The 21,640-nt window shown below is 39.6% G+C and overlaps 1 protein-coding gene across 7 annotated transcripts in view; it reads left to right on the plus strand.

Annotated features, from left to right (window-relative positions):
- The window catches only part of ITPR2 (inositol 1,4,5-trisphosphate receptor type 2), a 421,971-nt gene that overhangs the window by 132,857 nt on the left and 267,474 nt on the right, over positions 1–21,640 (plus strand). For all 7 annotated transcript variants that reach the window (XM_036302046.1, XM_036302048.1, XM_036302047.1 and 4 more), the window contains 3 exons: positions 1,108–1,359; positions 1,809–1,953; positions 3,425–3,575. In XM_036302046.1, the coding sequence (XP_036157939.1) occupies positions 1,108–1,359; positions 1,809–1,953; positions 3,425–3,575 (548 nt within the window). The remainder of the gene's footprint in view (positions 1–1,107; positions 1,360–1,808; positions 1,954–3,424; positions 3,576–21,640) is intronic.

Raw genomic sequence — 21,640 nt, forward strand, 5'->3', positions numbered from 1 at the left:
AAGTATTGTAGAGAATTGTAGTTCTCAGTCTCACATACTCATTGAAAGAGATTCTCTGAGACTCCTAAAAGTCAGGTATCTAGGAAGAGGCAATTAAAAGAATTGTCATTACTAGGGTAGCTAAAATATATAGTATTATTTAAAATATTAAAAATAAAAGTTAACATCTGTGTTCTCTACATATACCTCTTGTGATTTCCTGATTTCCCACTAATTTAGAATTGTTGGGTTTTCTGTGCAGTAAAGGTTTTTTCTATTACTCATTGGAGCAGGTGCATATGAGAGACATATGAGGACCTAAGAAATGGAGTTGAGAGAGAGCTGGAACTCGGGGCAGGGAAGCTGATCCAGCTACAGATGTGGCCTCAGAGAGAGATAGCCAGTAGTTTAGGGTATGTAGTGCTTATACATATGTAGAGACCTAAGGCTTAAGAGACACTAGTGTTATAGTTACGCAAGTTCAGTAGTGGCATATGGCAGCCAAAGTTCTGATGGTAGTTTCTGGCGGTCAGTATATTGTGAGCAAGAACCTAGCTGTTGTCTTTGAACTTATGGGATGAAAACCAAGGCAGAAGCCCTTGGGTTAGGTTGGGCCCAAATGACAGGAATCTAAGAAAGGCAGGGAATGCCTCCTGTTCCCTGGTTTCTATACCTCTAGCCAAAAAGCCGGAGGCTAATCCTTGATCTCAGAGGCTGATGAATCTAAGTGTCCTGATGCCATTTGAGTGGAACACATTTGATTTAGGAACTGAGTGGATCTAAGCTTAGAGTGTAGATACTAGAGTCCAGAGCTGAGTTTCATGTGAGCTGTAATCGTGGTCATCAGGGTGTATCTGTGATCCTAGGAAACCTAGAACAGAGACTCCAGTGACTGTCTCCACCAGATGCATGTTGCTGGACCAAGTAAGAGAAATGGCAACTGAACGGGCATAGAGACACTTTCACATATATGTTGTTATTGGATTACTTAACCTACTATCAACAAAGTTTGACTCCAGTATCACATACTCTTGGAAACATTGGTGTCATAAAAGTAGATACTGACTGATCCTGTGATGTTTAAGAACTTTTTCAAGACAAATGATATAATCTGTTTAAATTTTTAAGGTACCAGCTAAACCTCTTTGCAAGGATGTGCTTGGATCGCCAGTATCTGGCCATCAACCAGATCTCGACACAGCTCTCGGTGGATTTGATCCTGCGGTGCATGTCGGATGAGAGCCTGCCCTTTGACCTCCGAGCATCTTTCTGTCGCCTCATGCTCCACATGCACGTCGACCGGGACCCCCAGGAGTCCGTGGTGCCTGTGCGCTATGCCAGGCTCTGGACGGAAATCCCCACCAAGATCACGATTCATGAGTATGTGTGGAAAAATGTCTCGAAGACTTTATATTCAGTAGATGAAAATAAAAGTAAAATGACACCAATTTGGAGATAAAATACAGAGAAAAGCATTTCTGTGTTCAAACTCAGGTTATTATCTTCCAAATGCAAACAAGATGCTCTTTTTTAGAAAGTAAAGTGACAACCCTTGATAATAGAAACATCCTTCTGGAAATATAAACAGAAATCATATTGCCAATAGGCATAGCAATTTGTTGAGTACTTAATGTTATGGCTCACTACGAGTTAGGTGTTTTACCTGTGATATCTCATTTCACAATAGCCCTATGATACAGCTTAGGACACAACATCTAGGAAGGTATTATTACAATCCAAGCTTAAGAAGCCAGGAAGTTAAATTATGTATATCTTCTTATTTTAATGATTGCAATCCAGTTAACTTGCTTTATATTCTATCTTTGCAGATATGATTCTATAACTGACTGTTCCAGAAATGATATGAAAAGGAAATTTGCACTGACAATGGAATTTGTTGAGGAATACCTGAAAGAAGTTGTAAATCAGCCCTTCCCTTTTGGAGATAAAGAAAAAAACAAACTGACATTTGAGGTATTCTAAGAAACAATTCATTCATGAAGTTATTCAATTTTTCCTGTAAAAAAATTAGATACATTGAACATAAAGATTTTTCCCCATTTAGGATGCTTTGATAACCAGGTAGTTTCATTTCATGAAGGTATGATTCTCTCTGCCGTTCATTAAAAAATAGATTTGATGCATTAATTATACAAAATATTTTATTTATGATTAGCTATTGTTTTTCTTGATTTCTTTTTGGTTTCGTTCCATTTGTGTAAGCTTTGTTCATTTAATGAACAAAGACAGTTTTGCATAATTAAGATATGTTTGGATACATTTTTTCATATCCATGGAGGTGGTGTTTTTAGTCTCATTAAACTGAATTGAAATACCTCTAGTTATAATATCATTTTGGAGATATAATGACAAAACTATAGAGAAGATGCTGTTACTTGTTACCTGCTGTATTTGCTACCTACAGGTGTGTAAAAAATCACTCCTCAATCTTAGCATCTCAAAGTAACAAACATTTAGTACAGCAAACATTTAGTTTTTATGGGTGAGGAGTCTGGGAGTGCTTAGCTGTGGGGTTCTGGCTCAGGGTCTCTCATGAGATTATAATCAAGATATTGATTGTGGTGGCAGTCACCTGGGGTTTCTAAGCTCACCCATGTGATTGTTGGTAGGCAAACTCTCTAATTGGATGTTGACTAGGTAGCCTTTTCACAGGCTGCTTATGTCTTTATGGCATGGCGCCTGGCTTCCCCTGGGAAAGAGAGAGAGAGAGAGAGAGCCAGAGCCCAACATGGAAGCTGCAATCATCTATGACCTAATCTTGGAAGTGCATGCCATCACTTCTGCTGCATTTGTCACTCAGATTAACCCTGACACAATATGGAAGGGGAATGCATTGGGGACCGTCTTGAAAGCTGGCTTTCATACCTAGTGTGTCATATAGTATTCAGAAGGCCGCAAAGCAGCATAGGGAACGTATAATTCTGGACAAATTCATAGATAATAACCATTTATTAAAGTGATTCATTAATGTAACCATTTAGTAAGTGGTAGCTTACTGACTTAAATAATTTAATATTTAATTAAGAGGTAAATAATTCTAATGTGAACTTCTTTAACCACCTTTAAACATCTAAAATCTTGTCTTCTTGCTTCCTTGGTGGGACTTTTTTTTTTTTTTTAAAGATTTTTATTGATTTCAGAGAGGAAAGGAGAGGGAGAGAGAGATAGAAACAGCAATGATGAGAGACTGTGGGACTTTGATGAAGTTGATGAACTTGTCTTATTTGGATTTAATTCTAAACTTAACTAAATCAGAATTAGTGGTTGCTTTGGCAGTTATGTAAATTTCCAGTTGTTAGAGAATTAGAATGTTTAGAAATAACGGTTCTAATTTAGATAATGAAAAGTCAATGCTAATTTTAGTTCCTAATGTTTTTCTTTTCTTTCCTTTTCTTTTGTACCCTACCTCTTTTTCTTAATTAAGGTGGTCCACTTGGCTCGGAATCTTATATACTTTGGATTTTATAGTTTCAGTGAATTATTAAGGCTCACACGAACACTTCTGGCTATCCTAGACATTGTACAGGTCCCCATGTCATCGTATTTTGAAAGATTAAGCAAATTTCAAGATGGAGGTAAGAATTTTTGAGAAAAAGTTAAATTCTTTTTGGTATTGTTTGGAGGCGAGACATAGAACAAATATGCAGAGAAGTGGTTGTTAACGTGTACTTAATAATATATGTGAACAATTAAAAAGTAATCCTATGGTAGGGCAGTGATAATAGGCTGGATTTACAAACATGTAGTAATGCTAACATTTTGAGAGACAAATTTATAAGGTCAGTGAGATCCATCTTTAGCAATTAGCATATGGCCAATCCACTAGGGATAATATTATGTGTTTAAAGATAAAAAACATCTTAATATATATGATCATTCTGGTGTGTGACATAGGCTGGCTGTGCTGCATAGCAGGGAATAGAAAAATGCCAAGAACGGGCCCACTGAGCGTCATACCAGAGAAGCAGTGAATGCAAAGCCAGTGTGGGAGGCAGTGAAGTGGATGAGAATGGGCTTTGAGTCAGAGTGCCTGGCTTCAGCTCCAGCCTTTACCATTATTAACTTAGGCAGTATACTCATCTTTTCCAAGAGTTCCCCCCTGGAAATCCCCCAAGGTGTAGAGAATGTTTGCAGAAGGTAAATTGAAGAGTGCATTCAGGATAGACACCACTAAGGAAGTGAGGAAGTTGGGATTGGGCAGACAGAGGAGCTGATCCATAATACAAGTGCCACTGAGACCTCAGCAGATCCTATAGGGAGCTCTCCAGCTAGGATGGCCCTTCGGAGTAGTCACGAAGTAACACAGGGAGCTGAGCTTTGGATCCTTGTATCAGCCAGCTATTTACTGCTGGCTTGGCCTGGAGGGGGTGTGTAGCCATGGGTAATGCAGTTCCCTTTGGGGAAGGGCCGCGCTAAATGACAGCTGTGAGTAGTCAGCAGCCATGATTCCAAGCAGCTAGGGGAAGGGATGCCTCAGCTCTGAAGAGGGGATATGGGTGCAACACAATGTATCCATCACAATATGCATTGCAAGATTAAAACAATAAAACCAGAAATCTAATTAAAGACATAAGGAAGAAATATCTGGTTAGGAATTATGAATTAAGAACATCCAGGTATCTGAAGTAATTAATTGCTGCTGTATAAATATCAAGTCCTTTTATACCTTCCAAAAACAAAAAACAAAAACTATGCAGGTCAGTGAGAAACAAACTAAGCCACATAAATCCCTCAGCTTTAGCAGAGCTAGAAGACAGAAGACAGTATAAGCTTCAGTTACCATATGTAGAAAAGTAATATCAGTATTCAGTAGAGCAATCTTATGAGTTTCACTATCAATCTTTGTGGATAGTTCAGGGTTTCTGGAAAAATTGTGTGGAAGGGACAAAAGGGGACTGTGTGAAAATCACCCTCGGAAAAATAAAGTCTATCCTAAGTGTGAAAATACTAAAAGAGGAAAAGGTCGATATAAAAATACTCAGTAAAGAGGAAGGGATTTAAGAGTACACAGATAGCAGTGTTGGGGGTTGGGGGTGGGGGAAATGCTTCTAGGGATAAACAAGATTAAAAGTAAGGCAGAAGCACCCTTTAAGGTCTTGTTGGTGAGGGAAAAAGAAGTAAGGTGGGAAATATATAATACCACAAGATAAAATAAAACAAGAAATTGAACAAAATAGAAATTTTCTTACCCCCCCCCCCCAAAAAAAAAACAAACACGCCAAATGTTAAAGAAACGGCACTTCACGACACATACAGGAGAGGGTGCTCTTGAACTAAAGATATGTAAACTGATTCATATTGTCAACCTTGTCCAAGAAATGGCTAGATGTAATCAGTCTTCATTTATATGAAGCTACTGCAAGATCAAAATAGAATAGAGAAGCCAAACATTTCAGTTGGTGGAAATTCTTCTTTGAAAAGCAACCATGACACAGAAGAAGATTGTAACAGGCACTCAAAACTTAATTAAATGCCTTCAACAAATAATGGGATATGAAAAACACCTTGAACCTCAAATTCAGAAATGAAGTTTGAAAATGGGAAAAAGTACACAAGAAGAAATTAAAGTTGATTGAACTCAGAGTAGAAACGGAATAAAATGGTAGATTTTATTTATTTATTTTTTAGAAATACAGAATAAATTACAAGGTATCCAAGGGAGAATAGACTTGAACAAAAGTTTAATAAGCATCATGGAATGAGGCGGGTGAACAATGATGAGAATGTCAGTGATATAAATAAATAACTATAAAGGATCAGAGAGAAAGTGGTTAAAATGGAAGACAAAGAAGAGCCATCATGTGAATAATTGGAGTCCTTGAAGAAGAAAAACAGAATGATGGAACAGAACTCATATTTAAAATTGCAATTAAAAAAATTCTGTAAATAAGAAGATAACCTCAGTTCTACATGGTGAAATTGTCCAGAATGCTAATCTCCTAGACACAGCAGACTAAAACTGTTATATAGTATATATTCAAAGAGAGTAGTAAGGGTGAGAGAGGGGCACTTTGAAAACAAATGAAACAAAAAGGAAAGGAAATACATATAGTTGGGGGTAAAATGCTTTTACAATCTCAAGTTTACTTTAAAAGAAACCATTCTTAAAAAGTTAGAAGTTGATCTTGACTTTTGTCTCAGTGGTTATAGTTTGCTTTTAGAGTTTGTCTGTAAAGAAAGTATTTTCTTCCTCTGAAAATTTGCTACCTTTTTTTAAAAATCCTCACCTGAGGATATGTTTTTATTAAATTTAGAGGGAAAAGGAGAGAGAGAAATATTGATGTTAGAGAGAAACATCAATCGGTTGCCTACTGTACATGCCCCAACTTGAGATCAAACCCATAATCTAGGTATGTGCCCTATGGGGAACTCACTACCTTTTTGGTGTATGCTGGATGCTCTAACCAACTGAACCACCCCGCCAGGGCAAAATTTGCTGTCTTATATGTACTTTCCATTATTCTGTCTATGCCTGCCCTCTAAGACACATTTTTACTCTTTGAAATATTTTATAATTACCATATGTTCTTATGAACTCCATTTACCTCTGGATATCTTAACTAATCTTTTAGCTGCCTGAGAACCATTAATTAATTTATTCAGTAAGAATGTATTGAATAACTGTTGCATGCCAGACACTGTTCAAGTCACTGGGACTAAACAATGAGCAAGATAAACCAAGTCCTTAACCACAGGGAGGACAGACGGTTAATAAATAAATTGGCAGGCCCCACCCCCTGTTGCCTCTCTTTGGGGAGATGTTCAGATGAAAAACCAATGAATATACCCTGTAACATCAGATAATGCTATGAAGAAAAACAAAATTGGTTACAATTATTTTTAGCTAGAATGGATTGAACAACTTCTCTAATGCTTGAGCAGATGCCTATATGCAGCAAGGAAGCAAGTCCTGAGGCAAAGTAAGCTTGATCCGTGTGAGGAGCAGCAGGAAGGCCATTTTGGCTGAGGTAAGGTGAGAGAAGGGCAGAATAGTAGGAGAGGAGGTTGAAGAAGCCCAGATTGTAGAACCTCACAGATCTTGAATTTGAATTTGGTTCTGAGTTTGATGAGTAACCTTCGGAGGAGGGGTTTGAGAAGGGATTGATATAATCTGATAACGTTGGCTGCAGAATGGAGAATAGAAAAGGTCTATGTAGGCATAGTGTTAGAAAGACCATAGATTGGAGGCTGTTGGGGAATTGGATGATGGTGTTAAACTAGGATGGTGGTGGTAGAGGAGCTGAGAAGTGGATAAATTTGGAGTTTTAGTCTTTACTGAAAGGACTTGGAGGTGGAATGGGAAAGAGGATAATGAAGGATTATGCCCAAGTTTTGATTAGCAGAGGGTGAATGTGGTACTACTTAGTGAGATGAGAAAGACTAGTGGATGAGTGGGGTTGGAGGGGAAATCGGGATTTCTGTTTGGGCATGTTAGGTTCGAAATGCCTATTGGCATTTAAGTGGAGGTGCTATGTTGACAGTTGGATATATGAATGAAATTTAGGGTAATGTCAGGCTAGAAAATATAAATGTGAGAATCAATGCATAGAAGACATTCAAGATAGCAGACTGAAGAAGGTCATGTAGGGAGGGATTTCTGGTTGGGAAGAAATGTGGACTAAGGATTGCATCCTTGGATACTCCCAACATTGACCCATGAGATAGAGCAGGAGCCAGCCAGAGACTGGGACAGAGTGGTTGGTGCATCAAGAGGAACACCAGGAGAATGTGTTGTGTTGGAAGCCAAAGGAAAAGTAACGCTGGATAATTTAAATAGTTTGTTGGCTTATAGAAATATACTTTCTATTTTTCTATCTATCAAGCTAGTAATCATTGAGCACTCTGTGTGCTAAGTGATTGTACATGGATTACCTCCCATTTAGTGTGACTTGTGCTTAACTATGACACACACTATTTTACTTCATTATTAAGGTATGAAACACCATAGTTTTATTCCAGTATTAAAAATGATTCATGATAGTTTTTATAATTATAATTTTCTAAGAAACTTCTTCTTGTGCCTATAGAAATGCCCAAATGTGTACTGCACAAACCAAAACTCAAGTGTTTCTCCCTTTTGAGACTGGTATGTCATGTAGAGCAGCATCTCTTCATTTGAGGAAATTCATTTTCCTAATTTGTGGGAGGGGGTTTGTGGATCTTGACTATATTTTTGGAATCAAAATGTGCTTATCCACCAATAGAGTAGTAAATATACATGAAATATTTTATTTTAGTTCTTGTATTGAAATTAATTTGAATTGAAGGACCATAGTTTTTTTTTTTTTTAATTTATCTTTATTGTTGAAAGTATTACAGATCACTGTTTTAAGATCACTGTTATATTATTTTTTAAGATCACTTCTCTTGACATCTGCAAACTGGAGGGTAAATTACTTCTTTTATACATTCCTTTGATTGGGTACATGATGTTAACTGTGAGAAAATGTAGTTTGTTGTTAAGCATGATTTGATAACAATTATAATTATATCACAGATGACACACCTGAGAGAAGCTTTCTTCATTTCTTCTCAAGGAGTCATTTTTGCTGTTCTAACATCAAATGCTTATTTAGTATCATTAACTGGCATACATTTGGAAGGACAATGCTTTTTTAGTTAAACGTTCCAATCTAGATTTCTTTGGAGCATATATACTTGCAAGACAAAATATAAAGTACTGTCCTTTTTGTCAATATTGCCTTGAAGTGCATTTGAAAAAGTGTTTATGTGGCTTTATTTTTACACTACATAGAATAGGAAAGAATGGACTCACAGGGACATATTATTTGGTCTTAAAGTTGCCAATAGTGCAAATGTATTGAGTTATGCATGGATTTCAGATTGTTTAGTAAAAAGTTTCCTTTTCAAGTACTAATATAGACAAGCATATTCAGGGAGATTCCTTAGTCAGTAAACTGCATTCCTAATAATTAAATTGCAAGAAATAAGTCTTTCTGTCCTTTGCACCACTTGATCATTTATTTGCCCATTGAGATTCTATTTTAGAAAATTGTTATTGAACTTAGAATTTTGGTTCATAAATTTTAAAGTTAACACTTATGTAGGGGATCAGTCTTTTAATATATTCTTTAAGTAAACAAAATATAGAGGTTAAAATTTAAAAAAAGGGGACAAAGCAACATTCTGTGTCTCTAGATGTGATGCACACAACATCACCGATCTCCTATTCCTGACAAAAATTCATAATATCCAATTAATCATGAGGAATTATCAGAGAAGTATAAATTGTGGGACATTTAATAGAAAAACTGGCTTGAACTAAAAAAATGTCAATGTCATGTAAGGTAAAGGCTAAGAAACTGTTTCTGATTAAAGGAGATTAAAGAGACAAGACAACTAAATACAATATGTAATTGTGGATTAGGAAAAGTATTATCTACAGAAACATTGGCACGATTGGTGGCATTTGAATATGTATTGTATATTAGGTTGTAGTATTTATCGGTTAGATTTTCTGAATTTTAATAGTAGTATGTAAGAGAATGTACTTGTTTTTAGCAAATACATGCTGAAGAATTAAAGGTTAAAAGGTCACTATGTCTGCAACTAACCTTCACATATTGCAGGAAAAATATTATAGTATGCACAGAGAGAGAGAGAGAGAGAGAGTGCGAGACTGAGGGAGGACATAAATGTGTCAGAATTTGTGATTCTGACAATTCTGGGCAGAGAGCATTATAGGAATTCTTTGTACAATTCTTGCAACTCTTCCCATAAACTTGAAAGTATTCCAAAACAGAAAAGTTCGTAAATTAAATAATTAGCCCGGGAGGAAAATGATTTATTATATGTAAGCCGACACTTCAACATTAAAGCATTATATCATAGCTCTACTAGAAGGCATGCTATTAAAGCTGAATTTTGTTAGACTATAAATTCCTAACAAAAGGTCTATTAGACTCCATAAATTTTTAACAAAAGAAGCAAGAGAGAACACATTTCTGGAATCTCCAAATGTGGAGACAGGATCATCAGGCCTGGGAAAAATTCCTGTGGTACAGGGTGAGTCAGAGGTTGATTCCAGAGAGGAAATCCCAGATTATGGAAAGTACCTGGGGAAAAAAAGAACTTCTTTTAAAGAACACCTCATAGGGCCATGCAATGTGGCCACATTATAGTACCCAGTATGGGATCATCTTGGCTCTTTTATATTCAAACTAGAGGCCCATTGCACGAAAATTCATGCACTCGCAGTCCAGGACCCCTTAGGGGATGTCCACCTGCCAGCTCAGTCTTGCTCCCGGGGGGGTGGGGGGGGGATTGGACCTAAGCTATCAGTCAGACATCCCTCTGGCAGCCTGTGAGCCCTCCCACCACCGCTGCTTGCCCGGCTTGTGGCTGAGCGGAGTTTCCCTTCGGGGACGCACTGACCACCAGGGGGCAGCTCCTGCATTGAGTGTCTGCCCCCTGGTGGTCAGTGCGTATCATAGTGACTCATCATTCTGGTCATTCTGCCACTGCAGTCAATTTGCATATTATCCTTTTATTATATAGGATGATCTGGATTATATTTTCCTATTTTAGTGAAACCTTATTTTCAATTGGAATTCATTTTGCAAAGCACAAGATTTTAAACATAAATTTCATAAGCATTCTTGCTAGACCAACCAGTTCCTTCAAGCAATGATAACACTTTTCTTTTCTCCTACTGTGTCTGGAAATTTTTGTGCAGTAGAACCAGGTCTATTTTTATTCTTCTGATCCACTTACCTCTTATTAATTCTGCCCCAGCCCAGTAGGGGTTGGACATTCAGAGAAATGTGTTCAGTGGTTGTTTGGCAGGTCGGACCCTGGGGAGCGGAAGAAGAGGTATGCTCGGAGGAAAAGGCGAACCTTTCCCGGAGTTCCATTCCTGCTGGCCTCGGCGGCCCTGTCTTCAGTAGAGTGTGCATGTGCAGCCTGCCTTTGTTTTTCTGGGAAGTCCTGCAGGTTTAGATGTCCGTGATGAGTGTGTCAGGCTGTGGGGATGGCTGGCTTGGAAAGTGGCAATTACAGAAGTTTCTCTTCTCTGGGTCCTTGGGTACAGTGCAGCCCACCTCTGTGAGTTGTCCTCATTCTGGAGCTGGTTGGGGTCTGAGTCAGGCCCCCATGCTGTGGCTGCTCACCATCAGGGTGGCTTTTATTGGCATGCTCAGCAGAAATTACTAGGCTAGAAGCAGCTTTTCATTTTTGTTTCCCAGAGGTGGTCCATTCAGAAAATCATCCAGGCATGCTCACAGGGAGACGCAGTGAGTGGCACTGCCCTGGCGGGGATTGCAGTGAAACAGGAGATTCTGATCTTCAGAACTATCAATCCAGTACCTTTCGTTGGCTATGTCTCACTTAAGGAAAGAAATATTGTTTCCAAACAAATGTATTCACTCCCAGCAGGCTATGTTGTTGAGTCAATTTGCTTTGCCTAATACCTATCATTTGCTCTCAGTGATTTACTAGTAAAATGCACAGGCACCATTCAGTATAATTGATCTTTTGGGCTGAAGGATTATGTCAAGCAGAGTTCTTTTTTGTCATGTATAGAAGTTCAAAAACAAATGTATACGCCGGCTGATAAACTGGGTGTTTTAAATACAGTTTTGAAAGTACATTCCATTTAAAAAAATTATACATTTTTCTCTTTATCTACACGCACAGTCTAAGGATGGATGCTGCTACTAATTAAGACCACCTTTTACGGCAGGGTCGGTATCTGCATTTTGTTCTACTGGAGAGTCACTTAAATAGTTGAGGACAAGTGTGACTCTGACACATTCTTCGAATGAGCAACATAACATGTGAACTCTGGCTGGGGAGAGTATCATCTCCATTTGAACAGAGTGTAGAACTTGACACAGCCTGGAAGTGGCTTGGGTCTAATTTATAGTATTTAGTTATTCGTTCCTTAGCCTTCACCTTATCTGTTTGTTGTTTGAATGAACTGCTATTCACATTTGGACCCCCAACATGGAGCAATAAAGTCTTAACCACTGAGTGACTTTTAGGCCTAGTTAGGGTATCTGGGCCACCATTATCATTTCTCTTCAAAATTGTCTCCCTGCCCTTGAACTTACCACACGTGAAAAGGCCATATATCAGAAAACCACCGAAAGATGAAACAAGAGCTAAATAGTTCCTTTTGTCTCCTATCATTTTGCTTTTCCACAACTCCAAACTCTTGGGACTTTACATACTCAAGCCCTGAAATGTGGACCACTTCCCAGTTCATCACCCAGTTTTCTTTTGTTGTCGTACATGTAATAATATTGAAAATGGGAAACCACTAAGAAAAAAAAAAATCAGTGGAGAATTCCATGTTCTATTAGGATTTTCTTTCCTTTGAAGTTTCAGGTTTGGAGCTGAAGTGCCTTTGTTCTTAGAGAAGAAGACACAGGTAACCATAGCCTGACATTATCCTCCTGCCCTTAAAGCAGGGATGGGGGACGTCCGGCGCGAGGGCCATACAAGGCCCGCAAAATCATTTGGTCTGGCCTTGCCAAGGCATTAGGGGTGAGTTAATTAAATGTTTGACCAAATATAACAGGATAATTTTTAAGTTGATTATTTTGTATAGCCCATGAATGATGTTATAAATATCCAAATGACCCTTGGGAGAAAAAAAGGTTCCCTCCCCTGCCTTAAAGGATTGGAGCTGCCCTAGGTGACTTACAATCCTGTGGGCCCAACCCAGGGGAGAGGGAGGGATAGTGGGTAGTGAGAGGCACTTTGGAGATATGTATGTCCAAAAGCACCCCTTTGCCCTAGGACCGTGGTTGGCAAACCACGACTCACGAGCCACATGCGGCTCTTTGGCCCCTTGAGCGTGGCTCTTCCACAAAATACCACGTGCAGGCGCCCATGTACAGTGCGATTGAAACTTCGTGGCCCATGCGCAGAAGTCGGTATTTTGTAGAAGAGCCACACACAAGGGGCCAAAGAGCCGCATGTGGCTTGTGAGCTGTGGTTTGCCGAGCCGCAGTTTGCTGACCACTGCAGGAGGTTTGGGAAAGAGAGTAAGAGCATGCTAACTCTCCATCTCGAAGCAAAGAACTGCCGCTGCTTCAACTTTTTTCGTTCTGCATTGTCAGGGACTTCACATGATCTACCTTAAAACGCTTTTTCTGGCAGCGTCGTTGCTATTAAAAAGGAGAAGGGAAATTGAGATAGGATGGGGAGCAGGAACATTTCTTGATATTGTTATATGGGCGGGAAAGGAAGAAAATATTTGCAGGCAAAAATCTGCCACAAAACAGTTTCTTCCTTTATCAAATTAGGAGGAGGTGAGTCTACATATGATCTTTATCATTGCTTTCAGTTCAAAATTGCGATTCTCCCAAGATTAGTATGCAATTCTCATTCCCTCACTGAGTGCTGTTCTTTCTAATGCGTATTGCAGAACACACCTTGTAACAGATATCCATGAAGCATATCTCCTGGTTAACAGCTGGGATTGCTCTGTGGAAAGACGCCAGCTAGAATGCTTTGAAACCAAAAGCTTTAGTTCACTTAAAATATTGAGTGTGTCTCAAAAAGCAAGCAAGCAGGGAGGAACTTATCTGGGTGCCAGGTGAGTGGGGAGGGCAGGGAGGGAATGAGAAAGAACAGAAAGAAGGTTTAGTACAGTGACCATAACCAAAGGGCACGTGCCTAAGGTATGAGGCAGCTTCATATTAAGGACTCTTTAGTGCCCCTTATCTCCTTTTTTTTTTGGTTTTGTTAATCTTCACCCGAGGATATTTTTCCGTTGATTTTTAGGGAGAGTGGAAGAGAGAGGGAAAGACAGAGAGAAGCATTGATGTGAGAGAAACACATTGATTGGTTGCCTCCTGCACGAGCCCTGACTAGGGCCCGGGCCAGGGAGAAGCCTGCAACCAAGGTATATGCTCTTGATGAAATCTAACCTGGGACCCTTTGGTCCACAGGCTGATGCTCTATTCACTGAGCCAACCTGGCTAGGGCCCTTATTTCCTTTTAATTTTTCATCTGACGGAACTTTTTTTGGGTCCCTATGAAGAATTTAAGTTTGCAGTAGAGCTCGCAGTGCTTGGAAGTGTTAGCAAGTTTTACTTGCAGGGGAAAGATACCACAATTACCATTCCTCATTTGAAATCCCTTTCATTGGTTTCTGGACTTAATTTTCCCCAGCACCATTCTGCCTCTCAAGATTCTCTTTTAGATGGCCTTTCTCTACCTGTTCTCCCTCATCTTTGCTCTCAGCGAGGTCCCTTTGCTTCAGATAGAACTCTTATCTCCACTATGTGTCTTGTTCCTCACACCTGGCTACTTCCCATATGCTGCTCCCTCTGCCCACACTTTTCTCTATGCAGTTCACGTACTTCCAGTAAAGGAAGCTGTAGACTTGAAGAAGACACAGAACAAGTATGCAGTCCTATCACAGTGATGGCTTTCTCTTGTTCCTTTGTGTATATGTGTACAACAATCTCCCCTTATTCATGGGGATTTGTTCCAAGATCCACAGTGGGTGGCCCAAAACTATGGGTAGTACCAAACCCTATATATGCTATGTTTTTTCCTATATATGTATACATTTTCACTCATAGGAAGCACTTTATGGCTTCTTTTTAGCATATTTCAATTGCTAGCATCACTACTATTGTGCTTTGGGGCCATTATTAAGTTAAATAAGTTACTTAAACACAAGTAACTTGACACCATGACAGTCAATCTGATAACCAAGAAGGCTACAGCATGAAGACGCTAGATAAAGGGATGATTCACATCCTAAGAGGGATAGTAGGAAATTTCATCACACTACTCAGAGTGATGTGCAATTTAAAATTTGTGAATTGTTTATTTTTGGAATTTTCCATTTAATATTTTCAGACTGTAGTTGACCATGGTGGTCTGTGAGTAACTGAAACCGCGGAAAGCAAAACCATGCCTTGCGATTCTTGCACTGATTTTTAAATGACAAAAACCATGACAACTGTCTCCCAGCAGCTCCAGAATTACTGATTGCAGGTTTTGTTCCCTAGGAAGCGGACTCAGATAGAGAGTAGTAGAAGGAGATTTATTAGGGTGAGCTGTTAGGATGAACACCAGTGGAATGGACGTGACAGGATTGGGCAAAGTGAGAAATAGGGTTGAGATGCAGTCATAGTGGAGGCTCCTGATGGTTTGAAACTGGGATGTCCTTTCAGAGTTGTCTCCCATGGGAGCGAAGGGGCTGAGCCTTTATCTCCCTGTGGCCCCCCTGGGGTGGACTTGTGGCCTTGCTTGAGGAGCTGTGTTCAGACTAGGCAGTCCCCATTAGAGGGCTGACACTGGAGGGCTGTCCTCCAGGAGGCTCCTGTAGCAACTGAGACGATCATCCTCCTTGCCTGAAAGGGAATCTGGGCAGGGCCACCCCAGCACCCATTATCCGTACCTTCCAGAAAAGTACCATGGCTGGCAAAACTGTAAGTTTTGATCTCATAGGAAACAGAGAGTTTCAAACACAAGATCTGTGCCAGGCTCCTTTAAAAAATCAAATGCATATATAAAAATAGGTGAAGAATAACTGTGAAATATGTCTATTTTATACTGTGTTTCTACCATGTGCCAGGCCAAGCATTTGGCAAAGCATTACTAAATAAGGGTAGCTAGGATTTATATTCAACGCTGAGCACACCTTTAGATCTTTTGCCTATTTTTGTCTTTAATCCTTTTCACAATCCAGCAAGTTGGTTACTATGGTAACTGTTTTGCCCAGGAAATGGGCTCTTAGAGAGGTCAAATGTGTTGCCTGGGACCATACAGCTTGCAGCTTGCTGAGCCAAATTTTGAATTCAGGTTTCTTTTCTTTTTCTTCCCTTTTTAAAAACACCCTACAGCTCTACAGTTTATGCTCTTTATGCTGTTATCACACTGCTTTCTGTACAGATGACTTCTTCGTCAGCAGAGACTGTGTTTTCTACTTTTTCCAAGTTTCCCAAGAAAGTTTTGTATAAAACAGTAGGTGTTTACTAAAGACTTCTATTTAACTTAAACTAATTGTACTGGTCAAAATAAGTTTTTACACCCAGACCCGCCTTCTCAGGAGCCGTTGTTTGGCTTGTCTTAGAAACAAAGGTTCAGTCACAAGTCTTGAAAGTTTTACCATTTAAATATCTCTGAAGCTGGATGTTCCTCTTCGTTCCCTGAAGTGGATTTTCCCACGTTGCAGCGTAAGGATCCTTCCAGGTCACACACCCACCTCTTTTACCAGCTCTCACCATCTCTGGAGAATAATCATCCGTCTCCCTAAATTGGTACCCAAGGGTCTTCACAATTTGAGTTAGATCCCTCAGATTCTAGTTGTTTCCCTGGTAATACTGAACAATTTTGTCTTCTTAGATACCTTTCTATGAGCTACTTCTTTCATACATGCTTTCATAACTTGATTATCATAGGATGAATATATGTAAGTCATATGCCTTATATAAATATACATGCATTTGAAGGAGCCAAATATTTAGAGATCCTAATATTCCAAATACATATTTGTGTTTTCTTTTGTTAATTTTGTAATCATTTTTTTATAAGTCTGTTTTTCCTCAGGGACTTACAAAGGGCTCCAGGACTCTTAGAGTTACTACCTAGATAATTCAATAATAAAGATTCGAATTTATTGGTGGAGAGAACCAGGGTGGGGAGGACAAACTATGAAAATAGATTTTATTTCTGGTTCTGTGGCTGACTTGTACCATGCCTAATATACTACAATTACATGCAAACTTGATTTTCAAAATTATCTATTGAGTGAAATGCATTTGGTGAATTACGTAAATTACATATTTTATGTAAATATGTATGCATTTGAATGACAGAATAATTTCTAGATCTTGACATTCCAAATATATGATTGTTTTTCTTTTATTACTCATGAAATTTTAGTTTGACTTTCCAAACTACCAATGAGTGGGAGATAACATGACAAATGCCAGTTCATATTAAAATACTTCCTGGTGTTTTGTTCCTGCAGTTTTAATTTAGCAATTTTAGTGATTAATGTTATACTTTTACAGTGATCTGTGATGCACCAAGTTAACAGAGTAATATGGTTCAGATATTCATTTAACTGTGTCGACCAATAAATTTGAGAAGGGCATAAAAGGGTGTGTTGCCTGCACAATTTACATGCTACACTGAGTCACACAGTATCTCCACAACCTCCTTATGGTTCTCAGTCAGGGGGTACACACGGAAAGTTTTAATTCGGAAAGTGATTTTTGTTACACTTTGTTATTTGTTTGGCTCAGGAGAGGCAGAGGACTCTGATTCTAGGTTTGTCTGTGTTTCTGTGGGATATGTCAGAAACAAAGGCAGCATCATCGAGCGCTTTGGGTTTTGGTTTCCCGAAGGTATCAGCACACAGGGGGTGAAGTTTAGTGTGGAGTTTATTCTTTTTTTTTTTTTTTTTTTTTTAAATGATGGCCTTCTTTTTTAAAAAAAATATATTTTATTGATTTTTTTTTTTTTTTTTTTTACAGAGAAGAAGGGAGAGGGATAGAGAGTTAGAAACATCGATGAGAGAGAAACATCGATCAGCTGCCTCCTGCACAGCCCCTACTGGGGATGTGCCTGCAACCAAGGTACATGCCCTTGACCGGAATCGGACCTGGGACCCTTCAGTCCGCAGGCCGACGCTCTATCCACTGAGCCAAACCAGTTAGGGCTGGAGTTTATTCTTATTCTTTAAGCTGTACGGTGACTCTGAAACGTCTGGAGTTACTGAGGAGTAGTGTGAATGACTGCTAGCGCCCAGGAAGTGCTATTAAAACTACCAAACTGAGTTACTAGGACAAAATCCATACCTAGGGATGACCTGACAAAAAATGAGAAGGATTAAAGAGGACCACGTTGTCCTCACCTCCTCTCTATTCCAATGGATTTCTCGAATTATAAATATTAGTTGAGCCTCAGAATCAGATGCCTCAATGTGTTAGTTAATAAGCTGGGGTAGGTTTGCCAGTTCTCTCAATTTCTGATCAAGAGAGTACCCGTGACCTACAATAAGGCACACTGTGGAACCCAAACATATTTACAGAGCCTTCGCATAGAAAGTGATTGTAGAATGAATTTCAGACCTTCATGTAACACCCATTACAAATGGCCTTCTGGGATCTCCTCTAACACCTGAGCAACCGAGGTTTTATTGCTGCAAAAGGCAAGTCTCTCTTATTTCCAGCAGCTCCAATTATTAGGTCTCTTTTGTTAGGTGATCTGAAATATACCTCCCTCTAACTTCGAACAAGCAGCCCTGCTTTTGTTCCCCGGAGCCACATGGACATCTAACGTCACTTCCACATGTCAGTTCTTTCTGTATGTGAAATTGGTCTGCGTGTCACCCGAGTGTTTTCTCTGCTCAGTGCAGTCTTCTGCAGTTGCTTTAACACGTCCCCTTATGATTCATACGTCATTGATCACTGGTTTGACCAGCACAGAGGCAAGGACAGCTGTTTTCTCATTCATTTTGAATACTTTACTTTTGTAATGCAGCCTACTTGAAAATGCATGTTTCTGGTAATGATGAATAGTATTGATCCTTACGGAATTTTATTTATTTATTTATTTATTTATTTATTTTTTTAAATTAAATCTTTATTGTTCAGATTATTACATTTGTTCCTCTTTTTTTTCCCCCCCATAACTCCCCTCCTCCCAGTTCCCGCCCCACCCTCCGCCCTCACTCCCCACCCACTATCCTCATCCATAGGTGCACGATTTTTGTCCAGTCTCTTTCCGCATCTCCCACACCCCTTTCCCCCCCAGGAATAGTCAGTCCATTCCCTTTCTATGTCCCTGATTCTATTATGATCAACAGTTCATTCTGTTCATCAGATTATTTATTCACTTGATTCTTAGATTCACTTGTTGATAGATGCATATTTGTTGTTCATAATTTGTATCTTTACCTTTTTCTTCCTCTTCCTCTTCTTAAAGGATACCTTTCAGCATTTCATATAATCCTGGTTTGGTGGTGATGAACTCCTTTCGCTTTTCCTTATCTGTGAAGCTCTTTATCTGACCTTCACTTCTGAATGATAGCTTTGCTGGATAAAGTAATCTTGGTTGTAGGTTCTTGGTATTCATCACTTTGAATATTTCTTGCCACTCCCTTCCGGCCTGCAAAGTTTCTGTTGAGAAATCAGCTGACAGTCGTATGGGTATTCCCTTGTAGGTAACTGAGTTTCTTTCTCTTGCTGTTTTTAAGATTCTCTCTTTATCTTTTGCTGTTGGCATTTTAATGGTGATGTGTCTTGGTGTGGTCCTCTTTGGATTCCTTTTGTTTGGGGTTCTCCGCGCTTCTTGGACCTGTAAGTCCATTTCTTTCACCAGGTGGGGGAAGTTTTCTGTCATTATTTCTTCAAATAGGTTTTCAATATCTTGCTCTCTCTCATCTTCTGGCACCCCTATAATTCTGATGTTGGTACGCTTGAAGCTGTCCCAGAGGCTCCTTACACTATCCTCGCATTTTTGGATTCTTTTTTCATTTTGCTTTTCCGGTTGGGTGTTTTTTGCTTCCTCGCATTTCAAATCATTGACTTGATTCTTGCGCTCCTCTGGTCTGCTGTCGGGAGTCTGTATAATATTCGTTATTTCAGTCCGTGTATGCTTAATTTCTAGTTGGTTCCCCAATATAAGATCGAGGGTCTCATTAGTTTTCTTGTAGATCTCATTAAGTTTATCGGCGGCTTCTAAACAGTTCTTGAGAGACCTTAAAAGTGTGGTTCTGAACTCTATATCTTCCATTGACAATTTTGTCCTGTTTCTTTGTCTCCGCATTTTGTTATGCTTCCTTGGTGCACCCCCTAGTGGTCTTTGTTCGCAGTCTTATAGTTAAATCTTGATTGTTGTAGCTAATACCAGGGAGGGTTTGACCTCCAGGCCAAGTGGCTATGAGAATCAGCTGTGTCAGCAGTGAGAGAACTTCTGTCCTCTAGGGAGGTGCTAATCTAGCCTTTGCCTGAGGCTATCCGGCAAAAGCCTCTGTGCAGGGCTTGGGCGGGGCGGGTCGCACAGGATCAACAGGGTGGGCCGGAGAGAGCCGTTATGGTGGCTCTCAGTCCTGTCCCCAGGGGCTCTGCCTCTCTGAGTCCCAGCACCCGCTGCAAAGCTCAGAGAGAAAGCTGCACTCGCTCTGACCGAAGCCAGACAGTCCCGCTTCTCCCGTTTGAGTCTGGGTCCCTAAAGACTCGCCCGGATCTGGAGCTCAGAGTCTGCGACTCCCTCCCGATTGAAAACGCCAACCGTGCCCTCCGCCGCCAGCCCGCTCCGCGCACTCCGCACCTCAGAATTTGACTTCAGCACTGCGCCTCCTCTCAGTGTCCATATGCGTTTCTCTTTCCTCCTAGTTGTAGGACTTCCACTCAGCCAGCGTTCCTGTGGTTCTGGGTGATGTCCCTTCCGTTTTTTGGTTTCACTTTTGAAGTAGTTGTTCAAAGCAGCAAACTCTGGCGTTAACCTATGCCGCCATCTTGGTTCTCCTCAAGGCTAATTTCGATCCTTACGGAATTTGAACATAACTAAAGTTCTAATTTGTGCTGTTACATAACATTTTCCCCATCATATACTCAGTTGATTTAAAAAAATATTTTTTATTGATTTCAGAGAAGAAGGAAGAGGGAGAGAGAGAGAGAAACATCAGTGATAAGAGAGAATCATTGATTGGCTGCCTCCTGCACGCCCCCCAACGGGGATCGATCCCGCAACCTGGGCATGTGCCCTTGACCAGAATCGAACTCGGGACCCTTCAGTCCACAGGCTGATGCTCTATCCACTGAGCCAAACCGGCTAGGACTCAGTTGATTTTATTTGAACCTAAGTGCAGGATATTTTATATTTTGATTTTATCTTGTATTTAACCTATTAGTGTCCATCCTGTTGCTGTAGTTTGGGATTTGATGGAGTCATTCACTGTGTTAGTTAACCTTCCTTGTTTCATATTATCTTTGCATTTGAAAATCATGCTACTTCACCCATCATTGACAAAAATATTTATCTGGTCGAGGTAACAACAGAGCAGAGAGAAACCAGAGGTCCTTCTGTACTCTAACAGTGATTGAGTACACTTTCTCTACTCTAACAGCGATTTGAGTAGGATTTTCTGTACTCTAACAATGATTTGAGTATACTCTTTGGCTATAATCATTGAACTCAAATCATATTTACATTATTCAACATATGTGACTCTAAGAGCTTTTGCTGGTGATGGAGAGGGGAATGTAAAGGGGATTAACTGGGAAAGGGCACAAAGGAGATTTCTAGAGTAATGAAAATGTTCAGTATCTGGATGACATGTGTGGTTTCTATGGGCAAAGACTTGTCAAAACTTCTGAAACCTTTTATTAAAGATCTGTGCATTTCACTATATTTAAATTACTAATTAATTTAAATTAATTGTAAAACTCATTTAGCATGTAAATTCACTTGGATTACCAACTATTAAGAATTAAAAATCAGCTTCACAAGTTAAAATCTTGAGGTTTCGAATATTGAAATGACTTTGTCAGTCTTTGACAGTGATGAAATCCAAAATAAGATGTAGAACTCAACCACTGTTTTGTATGAATTTCTTTTTCAACTCATCCTTTGAATAATACTTCTTTAGGGTGTGGGATGGGAAAGTTTCTGCTAAGCAGTCTACTTTGATATTCAGAAA

The sequence above is a fragment of the Myotis myotis genome, unplaced genomic scaffold, assembly GCF_014108235.1.
Source record: "Myotis myotis isolate mMyoMyo1 unplaced genomic scaffold, mMyoMyo1.p scaffold_m19_p_3, whole genome shotgun sequence".
In the NCBI taxonomy this organism is placed as follows: Eukaryota; Metazoa; Chordata; class Mammalia; order Chiroptera; family Vespertilionidae; genus Myotis; species Myotis myotis.